General features: G+C 47.2%; 1 protein-coding gene across 1 annotated transcript; it reads right to left on the bottom strand.

Annotated features, from left to right (window-relative positions):
- Nucleotides 1-20,210: 20,210 nt before the first annotated feature.
- On the bottom strand, nt 20,211-21,834 carry LOC135311327 (E3 ubiquitin-protein ligase RBBP6-like). Its single transcript, XM_064440453.1, has 2 exons — nt 21,821-21,834; nt 20,211-21,333 (listed from the first exon to the last, which is right to left on the bottom strand). The coding sequence occupies exons 1-2, from the start codon at nt 21,832-21,834 to the stop codon at nt 20,211-20,213; spliced, it is 1,137 nt and encodes a 378-aa protein (XP_064296523.1).
- Between the last annotated feature and the right edge of the window lie 20 nt (nt 21,835-21,854).

The raw sequence follows: 21,854 nt of genomic DNA, 5'->3' as shown, positions 1-21,854 counted from the left end.
GCGGGGCGGGCCGGGGCGGGCGGCCGGGCCCGGCGGGGCCATGGGGGCCGCCCCGCGCCGAGCAGCCGCAGGAGCGCCGCGGAGGGGCCCGGCCCGGCCCGGCCCGGCCCGGCGGGGCCATCGGGGCCGCTCCGCGCCGCGGCGGCGGCTCCCGCTGCCGCTGCCGCTCGTGCCGTGCCGGAGGCGTGCGGGCGGCCTGGGGCTCCGCCTGGGGCCCGGGGCTGGCGGCGGGGGGCGGCGGGGCGGCGGCGGAGAGGAGCGGCGGGCAGCCGGCAGGTAGGGCTGCGCGGCCGCGCACACGTGCTCCGCGCTGGGGCGGCGGGACGGGGGGCGGCGGCGGCGGGGGATGGGGTGAGGGCTCAGGGCCGCGAGCCCCCCTGTCATAAATTGAGACCACAATGGATCAGAATCCAATTAGAATTTTATTAATTATAGCAAGTAGAATATGAGCAAATACAGCGCTGGACGGCAGGGGAGTCTGCGCTCCGCCAACTGCCGTATTGAGCAGTTCGAACAGTCTCTTTTTATACATTTTTTTTCTTCCATGTTCAAAGGAATAGTGGGAGGTATTCTTCTCATGCTTCAGTTTCTTATCTCTGTCTTCGCAAGCTTCAGTTCCTTATTTCTGTTGGTTAGTCTGGACATCTGGTGGTTTGGGAGGTATTCTTCGCATGACCTCTACCTTGACCTCAACCTAAGTCTTAATAAGCAGTACCTTAATTTATAGTTTCTCACAATCTCGACATAAGTCTTAGTAAGCAGTATCCTAATTTATAGTTTCTCACAATCTCGGCATAAGTCTTAATAAGCAATATCCTAATTTATAGTTTCTCACAATCTCGACATAAGTCTTAATAAGCAATATCCTAATTTATAGTTTCTCACAATCTCGACATAAGTCTTAGTAAGCAGTATCCTAATTTATAGTTTCTCACAATCTCGACATAAGTCTTAGTAAGCAATACTCTAGTTTATGGTTTCTCACAATCCCCCCTTTTTCTTTTTATCCTATTATTGTTTATTAGATACTACTTTCATTTTCGACACTGCAGGCAAATCTTCTTCCACAATCCCAACATTTATCATAACACTCACAAGGTAATATCTCACAATTACAATCATAGTTCTTATGTGGCATAACGCATTCACAACAATCGTCATCTTCATTAATAGATACACTCTTATATTTTGCCTCAGACTTCGTAGTCAAAATAAGCAATTTAGCTATGTCGAATCGTTCTTTAATAAAATGTAAAATACAGCGTAATATGCAAGGTCCAAATATAAGTCCTAAAATCAATATAATAAGCGGTCCTGCTAAAGCAGACAACAAAGTGGTTAGCCAAGGTGAAGCATTAAACCAGTTTTCATACCATGACTTGCTTGCTTCACGATCTTTTTTACGTTGATTTAACCTTTTCCGGAGTTCAGACATGGTGTCTTGGACTACTCCCGTATGGTCAGCAAAAAAACAACATTCTTCATTGAGAGCTACGCATAACCCTCCTTCTTTTAAGAACAATAGGTCTAATCCTCTCCTATTTTGCAGCACCACTTCTGATAAAGATTTTACTGAAGTGGCTAAACTTTGAATAGATTGCTCTATTTTTATTAAATCCTCATCTACAGCCACCTGCAAACTTTGTAATTCCTGACCTTTCACCAGGGAGGCTATGCCTGTACCTGCTCCAACTCCACCCGCTATCAGCAGTGTAGCTAGGGTTATCGCCGTAATTGGCTCTCGTTTTTGTCTATTCAGGTTTCCTTCAAAGTGGCGTAGCACCTCCTCAGAGGTGTGATAGATTAGACGAGGAACAATAATCACCTGTATGCAAAACTGAGATTCATTAAACACGTTTAAGGATAGGCAAGGCGTTATTCCGATGTCTGAACAAACCCATTTAGCTCCTGGTGTCGGGATAGCCCATTTGTCCTTTTTATCTTTGTGTTTCTTTATATTGGTGTTAGTGACTGTTCGGCTGCACAAAGGCCGATACTTTTCGGGCACTGTGCCTATACATCTTCCCTGACCTGTTACTAATTGAATAGTAATTCCTTGCGTATGATTCCTCTGGTCATCCCATGGACATTCTTGTGGGTTTGAACCATTAGACCATTGAATCATACCTGGTTTTCCAACTGCCTCTAAATATGGTGGTCTAATATTATAACATAACCAGCATTCTTCAGTTAAATTTGGTTTACTTTCATTAAGGGCATGATAAGAGGCTTGCATTAGATCCCATAAGGGGTTCTTGGATTCTGACGACTCTAAATCTCTGGATAAAGAGAATTTAGTTACAGCGTTATTAGTTGTTTTCAAAGGAGAGCCTGAGGAAGGGATTCTGACAATTACGGGGGCTATCCTTTCTTCAGAGGAAGTGGGCGGATTCAGGACCAAATTTGGTCCTATTGGCAAAAGATCGTGGGGCATCGGTTCCTTCTTAATTTGAAAAATTCCCCCTCTATCTGCACCTTGTTCGTAATATCTAATTCCCCAAAATTTTCCTTCAAGCCAAAAGTCCTGACTAGGATCTTTTATGGTTATATCGATGCCCATACAATTATAAGTTTTCAGATTCGAATTCCACTTTAATGTTGTTGTTTTACAATTAAGCGGTGACTTTGTTATTTCTAAATTTTGGTCCCCGGATGCAGACCAATCAGAGGCCCATGTGACGCATCCCCAGTATGGACAAAAAAATGGCCTGGAGAATTACAGTATAATTTGCCAGGGTTCAATGCTGGGCATATATAAACTGCTTTACCTGGACCTGCTGGGCCTTGGTCAATAATCAGGTCTTCTATGCTCACTTTAAAACTAATTGTTTTCTCATCTGTTTGTGCTTGGATTGGCTTATTCGGATATTGTATGCTTGTTATTATCCAGTTTATGGGTTCATGAGGGTTTCTTTTTCCATTTGCTTGGGCTATTATCAATAATAAAACTAACGGTATACCAGGAAAAAGGGTGTCTGTCAATTTTGCCAACTTAGGTACACTTTTACCAGTCTTGGGGAAGTTCGACCATAGCTGCTTTCGCGTCCCATTGTTCTGGTTCTTTTCTCCACAGTTTGTTTCTCCTCTGCCTCGCCCGTCGACTCGGTTGCTTCGAGCCACGGGGTGTACCATCTTCTCGGCAGCAAGGGAAATCTTCAGGAGAACAGCTGTTTCGGGTTTTCTGCCTGTTTGTATAGGCTTCCCACTTTGCAGCTTTGACTAATGGGACAAAGCAAGACACAGTTAGTCCTTCCCTTCTGCACTTTGTAGCTAAAATTTCAACTACAAAGGGGACTGGTTTGTTGGAATGGTAACAATAATACTGAGGGTTTATTCTTGGCAAAAATTTCCCACCATTCATGGGATCCTCGAATAATTTCTTGTTCTGACTCTAATTGTTTTTAATTTCCACTCAGTGAGAGTTCTTTGGATTTTCCAACACTGTGTGCAAACTCTTATCGGAGGGTATCCATATTCACAGTGTGTCCACCATTTATCCTGGCATACCTTACACTTGCAACAAGCAAATGGATAACAATTGCAGTTCAAATTATTGCATCTGATTCGTATATCTAGAGTGCTTAATAGCTTTTCCTCTATATTCAATATTGTGTTACTGCATAAGTTTAGCAATTTCCTTCAACACACTTCGTACGCTTCCAAATATAATAGATAAAAAGAGAGATAATTATAGCAAATATAAACAGCAATATACACTTTATACTAAAAGGTAATGCGGCAAAATAATCAACTAAAGTTTCTATCATTACATTATCTTCTCAGAGTTATTTTGGTGTCACCTGGAGTACTGATTACTTTCCAGTGAGGTCTCGTCACTGGGTGTCGTGGTTCAGCCTCAGCTGGCACCTGAACACCACGCAGCCGCTCGCTCACCCCCCCCCCACCCCTGTGGGATGGGGAAGAGAATCGGACGAGCAAAAGAACTTGTGGGTTGAGATAAGCACAGTTTAATAACTACAATAGAATGATGATGATAAATGATTATGATAATAATGACAGTAAGGTTAATATAATAAAAGGGAAAAGGGAGGAAAGGGAAAACAGGGAACAAAAACGCAGAAACACGAACGATACAACCGCTCACCACCCGCCGACCGACGCTGCCCGTCCCCGAGCCGCGATTGCTCCCTCCCTCCCCCGGCCAGCCCCTCCCAGGTAGCATACTGGGCATGACGTTACATGATATGGAATATCCCTTTGGTCAGTTTGAATCCACTCTCTTAGCTGTGCCCCCTCCCCTCCCGGCTTCTTGTGCACCCAGCAGAGCATGGGAAGCTAGACATGTCCTTGACTAGTATCAGCGCTGCCCAGCAACAGCCTAAACATCTGTGTGTTATCTCAACAGGTTTTTTTCCATGCTAATTTCAAAGCACAGCACTATACCAGCTAGAGTGAAGAAAATTAACTCTATCCCAGCTGAAACCATGACAGTATCCACCCCTTATTCCATATCATTGACATCATGCTCAGGTCCCATACTATTCAGTACAACTTCAATAATCCTTATCCATCTTCTTACCCTTTAACAATATATATATATACAGATTTTCATTTATCATTCCACTAGTTTATGGAACACCCCTGTAGAATGCCTGTAAAATGTCCATTGAGTTCATTTAGTCCATGACTTTGGATTTCATCTCTTGTAAGGGTCCTTCGATGCGGCGGTGTGCGTGGGGTCAGGTTGTTGCATGTCAGTCCTTGTTCCATCACCGCTGCACTGGTAGTTCGTGTTCTCTCACTGCTGCACTTTGCTCGGTTCCATTGAAAGTTCATTTGCTATTATCATTAATTGGGAGATTCCCACCATGATAACATTCCACTGATGCAACCATAGTAGTGATGACATACAACCTCATATTACAATTAACAGCATATTATTCAGTTCATTGGCTGTTTTCACCCAGAATTAAATCCCCCTGGGGTACACACCGAACTCCTCCATCCTCCCGCATCACCCACCAGGTGCACCCAGGTCCTCGAGCAAACGCAATCCCACGAGTGGGTTTGCCTCTGCTGGAAGCAGGAATAACCCAGACTGTCTTGCCCAGCATATTTTTTATGTGCACTACAGGGACTCTATCCCCTTCCACAGTACGTAAGGATTCTGATTGGGCCGGGCCAGCTCGCCTGGCAGATCCCCTTGTGTTGACTAACCAGGTGGCTTTTGCTAAATGTGTATCCCAGTGTTTAAATGTCCCACCCCCCATTGCTCTCAGTGTCATCTTTAATAGTCCATTGTATCTTTCGATTTTCCCAGAGGCTGGTGCGTGATAGGGGATGTGATACACCCACTCAATGCCGTGCTCTTTGGCCCAGGTGTCTATAAGGTTGTTTCGGAAATGAGTCCCATTATCTGACTCAATTCTCTCTGGGGTGCCATGTCGCCACAGGACTTGTTTTTCGAGACCCAGGATAGTGTTCCGGGCAGTGGCGTGGGGGACAGGATATGTTTCCAGCCAGCCGGTGGTTGCTTCTACCATGGTGAGAACATGGCGCTTGCCTTGGCGGGTCTGTGGGAGTGTGATATAGTCAATTTGCCAGGCCTCCCCATATTTATATTTCAGCCATCGTCCCCCATACCACAGAGGCTTTACCCGCTTCGCTTGCTTGATTGCAGCACATGTTTCACATTCGTGGATAACCTGCGCAATAACGTCCATGGTCAAGTCCACCCCTCGATCACGAGCCCACCTGTATGTTGCATCTCTCCCTTGATGGCCTGAGGTGTCATGGGCCCACCGAGCTAGAAATAGTTCACCCTTATGCTGCCAGTCCAGATCCACCTCAGCCACTTCAATCTTGGCAGCCTGATCCACCTGCTGGTTGTTTCGATGTTCTTCAGTGGCCCGACTCTTGGGGACGTGAGCATCCACATGCCGTACCTTTACAACCAGGTTCTCTACCCGGGCAGCAATATCTTGCCACAGTGCGGCAGCCCAGATGGGTTTGCCTCTGCGCTGCCAGTTGCTTTGCTTCCATTGCTGCAGCCAGCCCCACAGGGCATTTGCCACCATCCAGGAATCAGTATAGAGATAGAGCACTGGCCACTTTTCCCGTTCAGCGATGTCTAAGGCCAGCTGGATGGCCTTTACTTCTGCAAACTGGCTCGATTCACCTTCTCCTTCAGCAGTTTCTGCTACTTGTCGTGTAGGACTCCATACAGCAGCCTTCCATCTCCGGTGCTTTCCCACAAGGCGACAGGACCCATCAGTGAACAGGGCATATTGCTTCTCATCTTCTGGCAGTGTGTTATACAGTGGGGCTTCTTCAGCACGTGCCACCTCCTCCTCTGGTGATATTCCAAAATCTTTGCCTTCTGGCCAGTCCATAATCACTTCCAAGATTCCTGGGCGACTGGGGTTTCCTACTCGAGCCCGCTGGGTGATCAGTGCAACCCATTTACTCCACGTAGCATCAGTTGCATGGTGTGTAGAGGGGACATTTCCTTTGAACATCCAGCCCAGCACTGGCAGTCGGGGTGCCAGGAGCGACTGTGCTTCAGTACCAACCACTTCTGAAGCAGCTCGAACCCCTTCATATGCTGCCAATATCTCTTTTTCAGTTGGAGTATAGCGGGCTTCGGACCCTCTGTATCCCCGACTCCAAAACCCTAGGGGTCGACCTCGGGTCTCCCCTGGTGCTTTCTGCCAGAGGCTCCAGGTAGGGCCATTCTCCCCGGCTGCGGTGTAGAGCACATTTTTAATATCTTGTCCTGCCCGGACTGGCCCAAGAGCTACTGCATGAACTATTTCCCGTTTAATCTGTTCAAAGGCTTGTTGTTGTTCAGGGCCCCATTTGAAATCATTCTTTTTCCGGGTCACTTGATGGAGGGGGCTTACGATCAGGCTGTAGTGTGGAATATGCATTCTCCAAAAACCCACAACGCCCAAGAAAGCTTGTGTTTCCTTTTTGCTGGTTGGTGGAGACATGGCTGTTATTTTGTTGATCACATCCATGGGGATCTGACGACGACCATCTTGCCATTTGATTCCTAAGAACTGGATTTCTCGTGCAGGTCCCTTAACTTTACTTTGTTTTATGGCGAAACCAGCTTTCAGGAGGATTTGAACTATTTCCTTCCCTTTCTCAAAAACTTCTTCTGCTGTATTGCCCCACACGATGATGTCATCAATGTATTGTAGGTGTTCGGGAGCTCCACCTTGTTCCAAAGCATTATGGATCAGTCCATGGCAAATGGTAGGACTGTGTTTCCACCCCTGGGGCAGTCGATTCCAGGTGTACTGGACCCCCCTCCAAGTAAAAGCAAACTGTGGCCTGCACTCTGCTGCCAGAGGGATTGAGAAGAATGCATTAGCGATATCGATTGTGGCATACCACTTGGCTGCCTTGGACTCCAGTTCATATTGAAGTTCTAGCATGTCTGGCACAGCAGCACTCAACGGTGGAGTGACTTCATTCAGGCCACGATAGTCTACCGTTAGCCTCCACTCTCCATTAGACTTCCGGACTGGCCATATGGGACTGTTAAAGGGTGAGTGGGTTTTACTGATGACTCCTTGGCTCTCCAGTCGACGAATGAGCCCGTGGATAGGGATCAGAGAGTCTCTGTTGGTGCGATATTGTCGTCGGTGCACTGTTGTGGTGGCGATCGGCACCTGTTGTTCTTTGACCCTCAGCAACCCCACCACAGAAGGGTCCTTCGAGAGGCCAGGCAAAGTAGACAGCTGTTTAATTTCCGCCGTCTCCAAGGCAGCTACACCAAAAGCCCACTTGTAACCTTTTGGGTCCTTGAAATACCCTCTCCTGAGATAGTCTATGCCAAGGATGCACGGAGCCTCGGGGCCAGTCACAATGGGGTGCTTCTGCCACTCATTGCCAGTTAGGCTCACTTCGGCCTCCAATACAGTTAGCTCTTGGGATCCCCCTGTCACTCCAGCAATGCTGATGGGTTCCGCCCCTATATAGTTTGATGGCATTAAGGTACACTGTGCACCGGTGTCCACTAAAGCTCTATATTCCTGTGGGTCAGATGTGCCAGGCCATCGGATCCACACAGTCCAGTAAACCCGGTTATCCCTTTCCTCCACCTGGCTGGAGGCAGGGCCCCCCTAGTCCTGATCATAGTATTCATCACTCACTTCCGGTAGATATGAATCACGGGTGTCTCTGTTAAGATCAGTCAGGCCATCAGCACTTCTGCTCCTCTGCCTAGAGAATTGCTTACGGGAAACTGGGGCAGCAGCTCTCCTGGAGAAACTTCCCTGAGTAATTGTTCTCCCTTGCAGCTCACGTACCCGTGCCTCTAAGGCTGAGGTAGGTTTTCCATCCCACTTCTTCATGTCCTCTCCGTGATCACGCAGGTAAAACCATAGGGTGCCCCGTCGTGTGTATCCCTTCTCTTGAGCCAAGGGACGATTACTCCTAATGGCTGAGATACTGGTCCGTACTGGTGGGGAGCAGGACATATCTTCTTTGAGTTGCTGGAACTCTCGGGACAGTTTCTCAACAGCAGAGACGAGCGAGGAAGAGAGATTCGCTTCATATTCCCGGAGTCTATCAATCAACTCAGCCACCGTTGGTGTCTCGTCATCTTTCCAGGACATCACTGCCAATGAGTTTGCATACGAGGATGGTGCGCTCCGTACAAACTTCCGCCACATGGGTCGTGTGCACTCGGCTTCATCTGGATCTTTGGAGGACCGTTGATCGTCCAGGTCACCATAAACCACCTCAAGCACGGCTAATTCCCTTAGATGCTGAACGCCTTTCTCCATGGTCGTCCATTTTCCTAGGCGCAATACAATATCTTCTTTGAAGGGATACCTCTCTCTCACCGCGGCCAGGAGCCGCCTCCAGAGGCTGAGGGCTTGTGTTCCTTTTCCAATTGCTTTATCAATGCCCCCTTCCCTAGAGAGGGATCCCAGTTGTTTGGCTTCCTTCCCCTCTAATTCCAAACTACTGGCCCCATTATCCCAGCATCGGAGCAGCCAGGTGATAACGTGCTCACCTGAATGACGCCCGAAATCTTTCCGTATATCCCGCAACTCACTCAAGGATAGAGATCGGGTAGTTTCCGTTTCTTGTACACATGGTTCCTCCTCCTCCTCCTCTTCTCGTGATGGCCCTGGTTCATCGTAATCTCTTTCTAAACGAGTTGACTTTCTCTTCCATGATTTCTTCTTGCGTATAGGGGCGACTGATACTGGCACAGGTTGGTCCTCTGGTTCAGCTGCAACGCTTGGCACTGGGGTTTGAGTAGCTGCAGTGCCTGTCGTGGGGGTTTGAGTGGCCGCCGTGCTCATCACCGGGGTTGGAGCAGCTGCAGTATCTGTCGCAACGGGTTGGGTGGCCGCCGTGCACATCACCGGGGTTGGAGCAGCTGCAGTATCTGTCGCAACGGGTTGGGTGGCCGCAGTGCTCGTCACCGGGGTTGGAGTAACTGCATTCTCTGTTGCGGCGGGTTGGGTGGCCGCCGTGCTCATCACCGGGGTTGGAGTAGCTGCAGTCTCTGTCGCGGCAGGTTGGGTGGCCACAGTGCTCATCACCGGGGTTGGAGTAACTGCAGTCTCTGTCACGGCGGTTTGGGTGGCCGCAGTGTTTGTCACCGGGGTTGGAGTAGCTGCAGTGTCTGTCGTGAGGGTTTGGGTGGCCGCAGTACTTGTCACGGGGGTTGGAGTAGTTCCTTTCTCTTTCCCTTGGGGGTACTGAATAGTGTTAAATAGGGCTCGATAGGCATAAGCCAGACCCCAGCACATGGCAGTGATCTGTATCTCTCTGGAATTGCCAGGGTGACAACATATTTCCTCCAAATGTTCTACTAATTTTTCAGGATTCTGCACTTGTTCAGGGGTGAAGTCCCACACCATGGGGGGTGCCCACCGTCTTAGGCATTTGCCCATACTTTCCCACATACCCTGCCACGCATAGCTATCAAGCCTTGGGACAGATCTCTGGATTATATTCTTAACTTGCTTACTAACCTTAGACAGATCTGATACCACTTGCCAAAGCAATATCAACAGATGTATCTTAACTACACAAGGATGTTCAAGATACTGAAAAGTTGTTGTAAGGAGGGAGGAGACATTACATAAGATATTAGCTACGGTGCCATTCTGTATTTCCTCCATAAAAAACTCCTCAGAGGCGGAGGTATAATTGCTAATTGCCTCCATGAGGTGGTAGCTGTAGTACAGTAACGGCTTCCATGCAAAACCTAAACAACTGATAACAGTCAAGGCCAGTGTTTTAATAACAAGTCTCCTAGGCAAAATATCTCTAATCACTGCAGAGCACAGCCAGCTGACAGAACCAACAGCAAGTTTTAACATGTACTTTACAATCAGCATGGTAAAGACTGGACAAGCTAATACTGCGAGCAGATTAATCAATGCTGTGACCAGCAACTGTTATTATCTCAAACCCTTCTCGCCCCACGTTGGGCGCCAAAAATAGACTGTCGTGGTTCAGCCTCAGCTGGCACCTGAACACCACGCAGCCGCTCGCTCACCCCCCCCCCACCCCTGTGGGATGGGGAAGAGAATCGGACGAGCAAAAGAACTTGTGGGTTGAGATAAGCACAGTTTAATAACTACAATAGAATGATGATGATAAATGATTATGATAATAATGACAGTAAGGTTAATATAATAAAAGGGAAAAGGGAGGAAAGGGAAAACAGGGAACAAAAACGCAGAAACACGAACGATACAACCGCTCACCACCCGCCGACCGACGCTGCCCGTCCCCAAGCCGCGATTGCTCCCTCCCTCCCCCGGCCAGCCCCTCCCAGGTAGCATACTGGGCATGACGTTACATGATATGGAATATCCCTTTGGTCAGTTTGAATCCACTCTCTTAGCTGTGCCCCCTCCCCTCCCGGCTTCTTGTGCACCCAGCAGAGCATGGGAGGCTAGACATGTCCTTGACTAGTATCAGCGCTGCCCAGCAACAGCCTAAACATCTGTGTGTTATCTCAACAGGTTTTTTTCCATGCTAATTTCAAAGCACAGCACTATACCAGCTAGAGTGAAGAAAATTAACTCTATCCCAGCTGAAACCATGACACTGGGCCTTTAATGCGACTGGCATGAGTCCATCCACGCTCAGCAGTCCGGACAGCTGTTTCTGTTGTAAGCAAAACAAGATAAGGTCCCTCCCAATTGGGTTTTAGGGTTTCTTCTTTCCACGTTTTAACTAATATCCAGTCCCCAGGTTTAAAATTGTGAATTTTTAAGTCCAACGGAGGTCGTTGCACAATCAGTCCATGTTCCCAAAGCTTGTTACGATGTTCTGCTAATTGTGAAATATATTTATTAATCACATGATCTCGAATTAAAACATTTGTTTGTGGACTTTCGATTCTATAGGGCATTCCATACACCAGTTCAAACGCTGATATTCTTACATCTGCTCGGGGCCTGGTTCTGAGAATTAATAGTGCCATGGGTAGGCACTTAACCCATGATAATTTGGTTTCTATCATTAATTTAGTCAAAATAGTTTTGATTTCTCCATTCATCCTTTCAACTTTTCCCGAGCTTTGTGGATGCCATGGTGTATGGTATTCCCACTTAATACCCAAACTTCCTGTTAGATCTCTAACAATTTTTGACACAAAGTGTGTTCCTCTGTCCGAGTCGATTACATCAGGTACCCCATATCGAGGTATAATATGTTCAAGTAATACCTTAGTAACTTGGTTAGCAGTTGCCTTAGAGGTAGGAAAAGCCTCAACATAATGTGTTAAATGATCCACCATTACTAATAAATATTTGTAACGCCCTACCCTGGGCAGTTCAGTAAAATCCACTTGTATGTGTGAGAAAGGTCTGTATGCTGGGGAACGTCCTCCAAGAGGTTTTTGTCTCATGTTGTTTCGATTAACCTTTTGACAGGTCTCGCAGGCTGCCGTGACTGCCTTTGCTATGTTATATACGCTTATACAGGCAAACTGTTGATTGAAATGATCAACTAACGCCTGGGTTCCCCAGTGTGTTTTACTGTGTATTTTTGAAAATATTTCGAGTGCTATGCCTTTCGGCAAGACTTCTCTCCCATCTGGCAATATGTATTTACTATCTTGTTCCTTAGCTCCCATTTGTTTTAGTTTTTCCTTTTCTGCAGACTCAAAACTCAAATTTTTACTAACAGGCACTTGTTGCATCGTCAAAATCGTACTATAATTGCCTGCTACTCGTTTTGCTTCTGTATCGGCTGCATTATTTCCCCTAACTTGATAACTCGTACCTCGCTGGTGTCCCTTTATATGTACGACTGCTATTTTATTTGGCATTTTCAATGCCCCCAGAACTCGCCGAATTAATTCTGGGTGTATCAGTTCTTTTCCCTGTGAGTTAACAAATCCTCTTTCCTCCCATATTTTCCCAAAGGTATGTACTACTCCGAACGCATAGCGTGAGTCCGTATATATAGTTCCATCCTTTCCCTTCAGTGACACTAAGGCTTTCCACAATGCGTACAGCTCACAGGCTTGAGCCGACCAGCTGGCACTCAGGGGGCCCGATTCTATTGTCTTAAATTCTCCTTTCTCCAACTTAACGATGGCATACCCTGACAATCGTTTACCTTCCACTATTCGAGATGACCCATCTATAAAAAATATTTCTCCATGTTGTAATTCCTCTTCTTCTAGATCTGGTCGAATTCGTGTTTGTTGTTCAATCGTTTGGAGACAATCGTGTATTAACTCAGTACTTTCCCCTGGGTATAGAAATTCTGCAGGGTTAACCGCTCCGACAGTCCTTAGGGACAGTTTTGGAGATTCTATGAGTATTCCCTCATACTTTAGTAGTCGGCTATCTGTAAGCCATTTTTCTGCTTTTTGTTGAAGTACCCCCCTTATATTATGAGGCGCATATAGGACAACTTCTCCATTGAAGGTAATACGATTCGTTTCTTCAAGTAATAAGGCAGCAGCAACAATGATTTGTAAACAACTTGGCCAACCCCTGCTCACAGGATCCAACAGCTTTGATAAGTATGCCACCGGTTTCTTTTGTCCAGCCCATTCCTGAGTTAATACTCCGAATGCTGTTCCTTCATGTATGTTAACGAATAAATGGAATGGCCGCTTTAGATCTGGGAGGCTTAAAACCGGTGCTTGACTTAACTCCCTTTTGAGGCTGGCAAACTGCTCCTGATCCTGAGGGGTCCACTTGGGTATTTTATCTTTAGACAGTTGTTCATATAAAATTTTAACTTTAAAGCTGTAATTCTCTATCCACTGCCTACAATACCCAAATAGCCCTAATGCTTGCCGAATTTGCCTTTTAGTGACAGGCATAGGTAATTCTAAAATTCCCTTAATGCGCTCTGGATCCAATATCTTTTTGCCGTTAAACAAATAATGCCCCAAATATTTCACTTTTTCTTCCACAAATTGTAACTTTTCTTGTGATACCCGTAGTCCCTGTTGTGCAAGAAAGTTTAGGAGTTGAATGCTTTCTTTTCTTACATCTTCCTTATTATTCCATGCTATGAGCAGATCATCTACATACTGTAACAGCACATTTCCCGTTTGTACCCGGTATTCTTTTAAGAGCTCTTCCAGGGCCTGTCCAAACAGATTAGGGGACTCAGTGAACCCTTGGGGGAGCACCGTCCATCTCAATTGCTGTCTACGGCCTGTCTCTATGTCTTCCCATTCAAAGGCAAAATAATCACGGCATTCTTCTGCCAGTGGACAGGCCCAAAAGGCATCCTTTAAATTAACCACACTATACCAGGAGTTATGGGGTCCTAGCTTGCTTAGCAGTGTGTATGGATTTGCTACTACAGGGAACCGGGTGATAGTTCTTTTGTTTATTTCCCTTAAATCATGCACAAGCCGATATTTCCCATTTGGCTTTTTCACAGGCAAAATGGGAGTGTTAAAGGGTGACATACAAGGCTCTAAGATTCCTTGTGCTAACAATCGATCAATTTCTGGCTTTAATCCTCTCCATCCTTCTAGGGATATGGGATATTGCCTTACCCTCACAGGTATGTGGGGTTCGGAAATTTGAATTTTAATCGGTGGGATTTTTAGTTTACTTATTGTGTCCGGAGAGTACCAGACATCGGGGTTAATTTGTTTTTGATCATCCACGGTCAAAGGATAAGCAGACACCATTAGCTCTTGATTTTTTACTTTAATTTCTAATTGCAATTCAACAATTAAATCCCGTCCTAACAGATTAAATTCTGCTTCAGGGACGAGCAAGAGTTCACCCATTCCAAATTTATTTTCAGTTTCGAATACTACATTTTTGATTTTGCTTACTTTAAAGGGTTCTCCTTTTGCCCCAATTACTTGTACTTTTTCAGGGGAAACTTTACATCCCTCAGGTATTTGCCTAATAGTCGATTTCTCAGCTCCAGTGTCTACTAAAAAGGTGAACTCTGGTTTATGGGGACCTATTTTTAATTTTATCAAGGGCTCATGATGACTCCGGTCCCCTAAGATATAGAGCCCCTGACTCTCCTATTCCGTTTTCAATATTTCCTCATCCCTGATCCTTTCTCTACAATTCTTCTTTATATGTCCCTTCTTTCCACAGTAAAAACAACATCTCTGTTCCTTCTTTACTACTACATTCCCTTGTTTCGTTCCAGCAGATCTGTGTTCACCAGTCCGCCCTTTGCGATCCTCTCTGACTGCTGCTACCATCATTTTTACTTGTCGCTTGCTGCTCTCTTCTTCCCGCCTTACGTAGACTTTCTGAGCTTCCCTCAATAATTCATCCAACCCTCTATTCTGCCAGTCTTCTAACTTTTCAATCTTCTTTCTGATATCTTCCCATGATTTTGCCACAAACTGAGTTTTGAGGAGCGCTTGCCCTAAAGGGTCGTCTGGATTTACCCCAGAGTACAGCTGAAGGGCTTTCCTCAGTCGTTCCAGCCACTCAGTAGGGCTCTCATTTTTCTTTTGCATTTCATTAAATGCTTTATTGATATTCTGGCCACGGGGTACTGCTTCTCTAATCCCTTGAATTACTATAGTTCTCAGGTCCTGCATATGAGTTCTATGCACCGGATCCTGATTATCCCAATTAGGTTTTTGGAGTGGCCATTTAATATCTGCTGGGGGTCCCTGGGCATGCTGAGCATCCCACAGTCTCATTCCTGCTCGTCTGATCATATCTCTTTCCTCGGTAGTAAATAATTGACCAAGGATAGATTGCATCTCATCCCAAGTATAAAGGTTTGGTCCCAAAAATTGATCTAATCTTTCTGCCACTCCGAGTGGGTCCTCAATTAGGGTTCCCATCTCGGTTCTTTTAAAATCTCGTAGGTCAGCCGAGCTTAGGGGTACAGAAATATATCCAATCACAGGTTGGGGTCCCCCCATGGGTATTTCCCTTAGAGGATACATCTGAGCTGCCCCTTTTTGACTCCTAGTCATGCGTCTAGGAGGAGGGGAAGACCCTTGTTCTGATTCTGGTGGGGGGGTGGATGCTCTGGGGACCTCTGGAGGGGCTGTGGGAGCAGGAGGAGGAATGTAAGGAGGGGGGGTTAGAAGGGTTTCATCTAACTCTTCCTTCTTTTTCTTTTGTTTAGTTTTCACTTCATTCAGTGGATAAAGTCTAGCTCCCGGTCTTTCTAGCCACATTTTTGCATACTGACTCTCTTCCGGGTTAAGGGTTTTTTTATTATTAACCCAGAGGTTTAATTGTTGTCTGACCCAGTCTTTTTCTGACCCATAGACTGGCCAAAAGACATCTTTAGAAATCTTCTTCCCTCCCCATATCCTAGTACAATATTCTATCATTTTCTGTTTATCTCTCCCTAGGGTTCCAGGGAAATATCTCCAATTGTCTAGGATATATGCCAGAGGGGTATTCTTAGGTACAGTGGGTACCCTTCCCATGGGAGTCGAAGGCTTGCTGCCCTTCGCCCCCATCTTCTGGAATATCCACAAGCGTGCACTCACTCGTTCCCCTTGTTCCTGGCCCAGTCCCTCGCGGGAGATGGGAAACGCAGTACTTAAGGGTCCACACTCGCTTGGTTCAATATAGCGAACCTCTCACTTGTTATATTCCAGGAAACCCAATCCCGCCCGAACGGTAAACCTGCGACCAAATTCGCCATATACTTACGCACCCTGCGTCTTCGTCCGGACTCCCGTGCACAGAATTTTTATGGGATTTTACCGGTTTCCCCTTTGCTCATCATTCTAGAATTTAGGTTCGTCGGTAAGGTTGAGGTAAGCTGTCGGTCGCGGGGCCGCGGATTGCCGCGGGGCGCCTCCCCGGAGGACAGAAGCTCACCGTTCCTTATCCGAGTCACGGCACCAAGATTGTCATAAATTGAGACCACAATGGATCAGAATCCAATTAGAATTTTATTAATTATAGCAAGTAGAATATGAGCAAATACAGCGCTGGACGGCAGGGGAGTCTGCGCTCCGCCAACTGCCGTACTGAGCAGTTCGAACAGTCTCTTTTTATACATTTTTTTTCTTCCATGTTCAAAGGAATAGTGGGAGGTATTCTTCTCATGCTTCAGTTTCTTATCTCTGTCTTCGCAAGCTTCAGTTCCTTATTTCTGTTGGTTAGTCTGGACATCTGGTGGTTTGGGAGGTATTCTTCGCATGACCTCTACCTTGACCTCAACCTAAGTCTTAATAAGCAGTACCTTAATTTATAGTTTCTCACAATCTCGACATAAGTCTTAGTAAGCAGTATCCTAATTTATAGTTTCTCACAATCTCGGCATAAGTCTTAATAAGCAATATCCTAATTTATAGTTTCTCACAATCTCGACATAAGTCTTAATAAGCAATATCCTAATTTATAGTTTCTCACAATCTCGGCATAAGTCTTAATAAGCAATATCCTAATTTATAGTTTCTCACAATCTCGACATAAGTCTTAGTAAGCAGTATCCTAATTTATAGTTTCTTACAATCTCGGCATAAGTCTTAATAAACAATACTCTAGTTTATGGTTTCTCACACCCCCCCTCTCGGAGAGCGGCAGCGGGGCGGGCGGAGACCGCCGGAGCCGCCTGCGGAGCGGGGCTGGGAACGCGGCACCGCGCCGCGGGTGACCCTGCCCTCGGCAGCGGGGAAGAGCCGCTCCCGAGGCGGTCGCTGTCCCCCGGGAGCCCTCTCCCAGCCGGGGCAGCGCATGCAGCAGCCGGGATTCCGCCCGTGCCTGCAGCGGGGAAGGAGAGACGCCTCCGCCCGTGCGTGGGGCGCGTCGTGGGCTGCATCAGAAACGGGGCGGCTGCGGGTGCGGGTGGGAGAAGGGAGGGGGGTCGTTTCTAGCCGCATCTTGGGCGCAGAAGTGGAGTTGGGAGAGCTCTGGGTGCGCACGTGCGGGCTCACAGCGTAATCACCGTGGCTGTGCTTGGAAGGGAGCAGCGTTTTCCTGGGTAAAAAAGTGGCTGTCGGCCGAGCCCAGAGAGTGGTGGTGACCGGAGCTAAACCCAGTTGGCGGCCGGTCACGATGAGGGTTGCCAGGGCTCAGTTTTGGGGCCCCTCCTGTTTAGTGGCTTTGTCGGTGATGCGGCTGAGGGGCTCGAGTGCCCCCTCAGTAAGTTTGCAGGCGACAGCAAGTTGGGTGGGGGTGTAGGTCTGCTCAAGGGCAGGAAGGCTCTGCAGAGGGACCTGGGCAGGCTGGATCGATGGGCTGAGGCCAGTTGTGTGAGGTTTAACAAGGCCAAGTGCCGGGTCCTGCCCTTGGGTCACCCCAACCCCAGGCAGCGCCCCAGGCCTGGGGCAGGGGGGCTGGGAAGTGCCCGGCGGAGAAGGCCCTGGGGGTGCTGGCTGAGAGCCGGCTGGGCATGAGCCAGCAGTGCCCGGGTGGCCAAGGAGGCCACCAGCCCCTGGGCTTGTGTCAACGATGGTGTGGCCAGCAGGAGCCGGGCAGGGATGGGGCCCCTGTGCTCGGCACTGGTGGGGCACTGAATGTTATGTTCAGTTTTGGGCCCCTCAGGACAAGCAGGACCCTGAGGTGCTGGAGCGTGTCCAGAGAAGGGCCACGGAGCTGGGGCAGGGTCTGGAGCACAAGTGTGCTGGGGAACGTCTGAGGGAGCTGGTGGGTTTAGCCTGGAGAAGAGGGGGGCTGAGGGGAGCCCTTCTCGCTCTCTGCAGCCCCCTGAGAGGGGCTGGAGTGATGGGGGGGGTTGGTCTCTGCTCCCAGGGAAGAAGCGATGGGATGAAAGCAAATGGCTTCAGGCTGCATCAGGGGAGGTTTGGGTTGGATATTAGGAAAAATTTCTCTACCGAAGGAGCGCTCAGGCATTGGCACAGGCTGCCCAGAGAGGTGGGGGAGTCACCATCCCTGGAGGTATTTAAAAGACGTGTAGGCGTGGCACTTCAGGGCATGGTTTAGGAGACTTGGTAGTGTTGGGTTGACGGTTGGACTTGATGATCCTAGAGGTTTTTTCCAACCTTAACAGTTCCGTGATTCTATATTCAAGTATCACTCACCATGTTTTAAGTAGCTTGCAGTAAAATGGATGTTCTGGATTTGGGGATTTTTTGTAATGAATCTTCTTGACAATTGAAAAGTAAGCTGTTCAGGTGACCTAGTTGAAAAGAAAGCGATTAAGTAGAAAGGGAAAGGCTGAGCTGGCAATTTTTGCCTCGGAAAGGTCATGGTCATGAGAATGACTTTTGTGATGAGGCAGGTGCCATGGAAACACTGGTGGTCTTGTACCTAATCTTAGGGCTTTTCAAGGCTTCGGTGTCAAATACTACCATGTCATGCCATAGCAAAAAATATCAACTGTGAGAAATAACGATTAATTCTTGCATTGGTGAACTCTGAAGGCTGCACTTGGAAGCAGCTCAGAAAAGTCTGGCTGCAAAAGCAATTCCCTAAAGCGCGGTGGTAGTTCCTCACTCAGTGCTGGTGCTGGCACACCAACATCTATTTAGAAGGTGAGATTTGATCTCCAGACGTAAGGTCTTACTTCATTTTTCTCCCTCAGGCAAGTGAAACAAGCAGCGCCTGTGAGGACGAATGGCCCTCTTCCATCTCTAACCAAATGGGCAATATTGCCCTGGCTCTCTGGGAGAATTTTGTTTAACCTTGACCGCCACAGTTCCTGTCTGTGAGCAACAGCTGTGTCTTGTTCACTTAGTCACACCAAGCACACATAAAACACGCGGCGCGACAGAACGTCAGCTGTGCCCAGTGCAAACATAGAAGAGAACCCATGAGCCTAATCTGAGAAAGAAATTCTGTATTTGCTTGTATCCTGCTGACTTCTAAATGCCTGCAAAGTGTTTCTTGGATGGGATTGCCTCTCTGGAGTAGGGCCTTCTGCCAGAGAGATCTAAAGGTAACGGATTTAACTAACTCCTCCGTTTTTCCCTTCTTTTTCTCCCTTCCTTTCTGTCTTTCCTGTGTGCCACTGAACTGTTTTCTCCTCTGTTCATGTAAAACCTAGGTCTCATCTAATACTTTGCAGCTGTCGAGTCCTGAGCCAGTAAAGCACTGTGGGAAGTCAGCACGCTTCCAGCTGGCAGAGGGAAAGCTATACCCATTAGTGTCACAACGGGAAGGTGAGTGTATCTTTTCCCCCCCAAAGAGTATGAGTTGTGTAAGGTTTGCTCTAGTACCAAATTTAGTAATTCCAGAACATAAATCGGTAAACAACGGGATAGTAAGAGAATTAGGCAGTGGCAATGGCCCCAGGGCCCTAGCTTTTCTTTATACGCCTGTTAGTGTGCATAGTTAATGTGCATTCTGCTTTCACGGGGAGAAGGAGAGAGAGAGGACTCGTCAAGAGAGATGCAAGGCTTCCACCCTGCCTATGCCTACCCACAACCCAAAGCAGGTACAGTCAGAGCAAACAAGAAGGGAATGGTTGTGCTTTGTCTTTCACTGACTTTAATTAGTTCTAACTAACACTGAGTCTCCCCTCCTACTCCAGGAGTATTATTTTTCTTATTTCCTACTTATTTTTGAGACATCTCTGTGAGCTCATGGTGAGACGCTAGTTAGAAATGTAACACAGACATGCCAGGGAACACGCGAGGCTAAAAGAGTGTTAACTTTATTGATGAACATGCCATTTGTGTTTATACAGGTGCGAGTAAACAAAGAGAACAATAGCCATGCAATTGCCCGTATTCCAGAAATGGCTCTAACTTGGCTGATAAGGCACTCCCCTTCTGTCCTCCCAACTAGCAACTACTCGCTGCAGGACAGCATCAAAACACCCTCATCCTTTCAAGAGGAAGGTGTTTTAACACTGCCTGACTTTGGCTAGTCCTCCTTTGCCTTTTTCGCAGGAGGTTCCAGTCGAGGAGATTTGTCACGACCCGTGTCCACCTTCTCGTTGGAACCTTCAGCTGGTTTTACTGTATTGTCCGTCTTAGGAGGAAGAGCCACTTCTACTTTCCGCTTGGCCTTGTCAGTCTTTGCTTTTGGCTTATCCTTCTCTTCTTCCTCCTTTTCAGACCCCAGTCTGAAAGCACTAGACTCTGTTTCCATTGGCTCATTTCTCACAGGGGTGGCATCGTCTCTGCTTGGGAGCCTGAAGACAGACTCCGCTGTAACACCTTCTGCTGCAGCTGCCTCTCTTGGTTTTCTCGCACCTTCCAACAACTCAGCATTTGGAAATCCTTCATTCCGGTGCTTTTTATCTTTATTGCCTTTCTTGTCTCCCAGTGGTTTTTCCACCTCTTTCTTTTTTGATGTTTCAGGATCTTTGATGCCACGGCTCTCCCTTCCACATGGTTTTTCAGGGCAATTTCCAGCTGTATGATGGTTTCTGTGCCTCTGCCCACCAGGATAATCCTGCCTACGTCCCTGAGCACATGGCAAATTCTCTCGTCTGGTGCCAGGTGGACCGAACCTACCTGGAGAAAAGTCCTCTCTGTTTTGTGGAGGTGGAGGTTGACAGCCAACAGCATAGCCCTTGTAAAACTTCTCACTCCGGTGCCTAGAGTTCCCTCGCCGTTCTCTGTATCTTTCCTTTCCAAATGGATCCCTCCAGTCACGGGATCTGCCCTCGTAAGCTTTCCTATCATATGGTGGAACCTCTCTGGACCTGTTAAAACACTCCCTTTCTCCTTCCCCTTGAGGTAGAGTCCGTTTAGTTGGAGACTGGCCCCTAAACACCGGAGACCTTGACCGTGAATGGTATCTTCTGTGCGGGGGTGACCTTAGCCTTGAATGGTGAGAGCCGCGTGACCTTGACCTGGAGCGATAGTTACGACTCTTCCCTTTGCCTCTTCTTGGATACGGCGGCGATCGCGGGGAGGAACGAGACTGGGAACGACTGAATGATCGAGAGTAGGAGTGAGTGGGGGAAGAACTGGATCTTGACTTGGTGTAGGTATACGAACTTCTACAGTACGATGAAGCACTGCAGGGAGACTTGGACCTGAACAAAAACCACACAGAAAAAGAAAGAAAAAAGGGTCACACTCCCCAATTTTTTTCCTCTCAAATTTGGTTTGCTTTGTTTGGTTTGGTTTGGTTTTTTTTTATCCTCTCTCCATGTGTTTATGTAATGATGCTACTGCAAATTGAAGAACTTGTTAGCATGTAAAGTTTCTGCTTCCAAGCTTCTAGCCTGGCTTTCCACTTGATCCTATAATTATATTTAATTTTCGTATGTGATTACGGTTTCCCCAGAAAGTGTTGGTTTTTGGCAGTCCCCTTGTCAGTCCTGTGCTGATGTTTTATTTTAAATAATCTTAGTGCAAGCACAGATCCCTTTGTTTAAGGCAATTCAAAGTAAGCCATTTCAAAATTAATTACTGCTTGTGTTCTCCACAACTACCTGTGCGTACTTATTCATTGCAAATCAGCTGTTGCAGGAGTTACGTGTTACGGCCTCCTTTAACCAGGAGTAGTAGTACAGTTACCGGTAGTAATGCATTGAATTTCTGTGGGACACTT

Source organism: Phalacrocorax carbo, unplaced genomic scaffold (genome assembly GCF_963921805.1).
Source record: "Phalacrocorax carbo unplaced genomic scaffold, bPhaCar2.1 SCAFFOLD_36, whole genome shotgun sequence".
NCBI lineage: Eukaryota > Metazoa > Chordata > Aves > Suliformes > Phalacrocoracidae > Phalacrocorax > Phalacrocorax carbo.
This window is presented reverse-complemented; position numbering and strand designations above follow the sequence as displayed.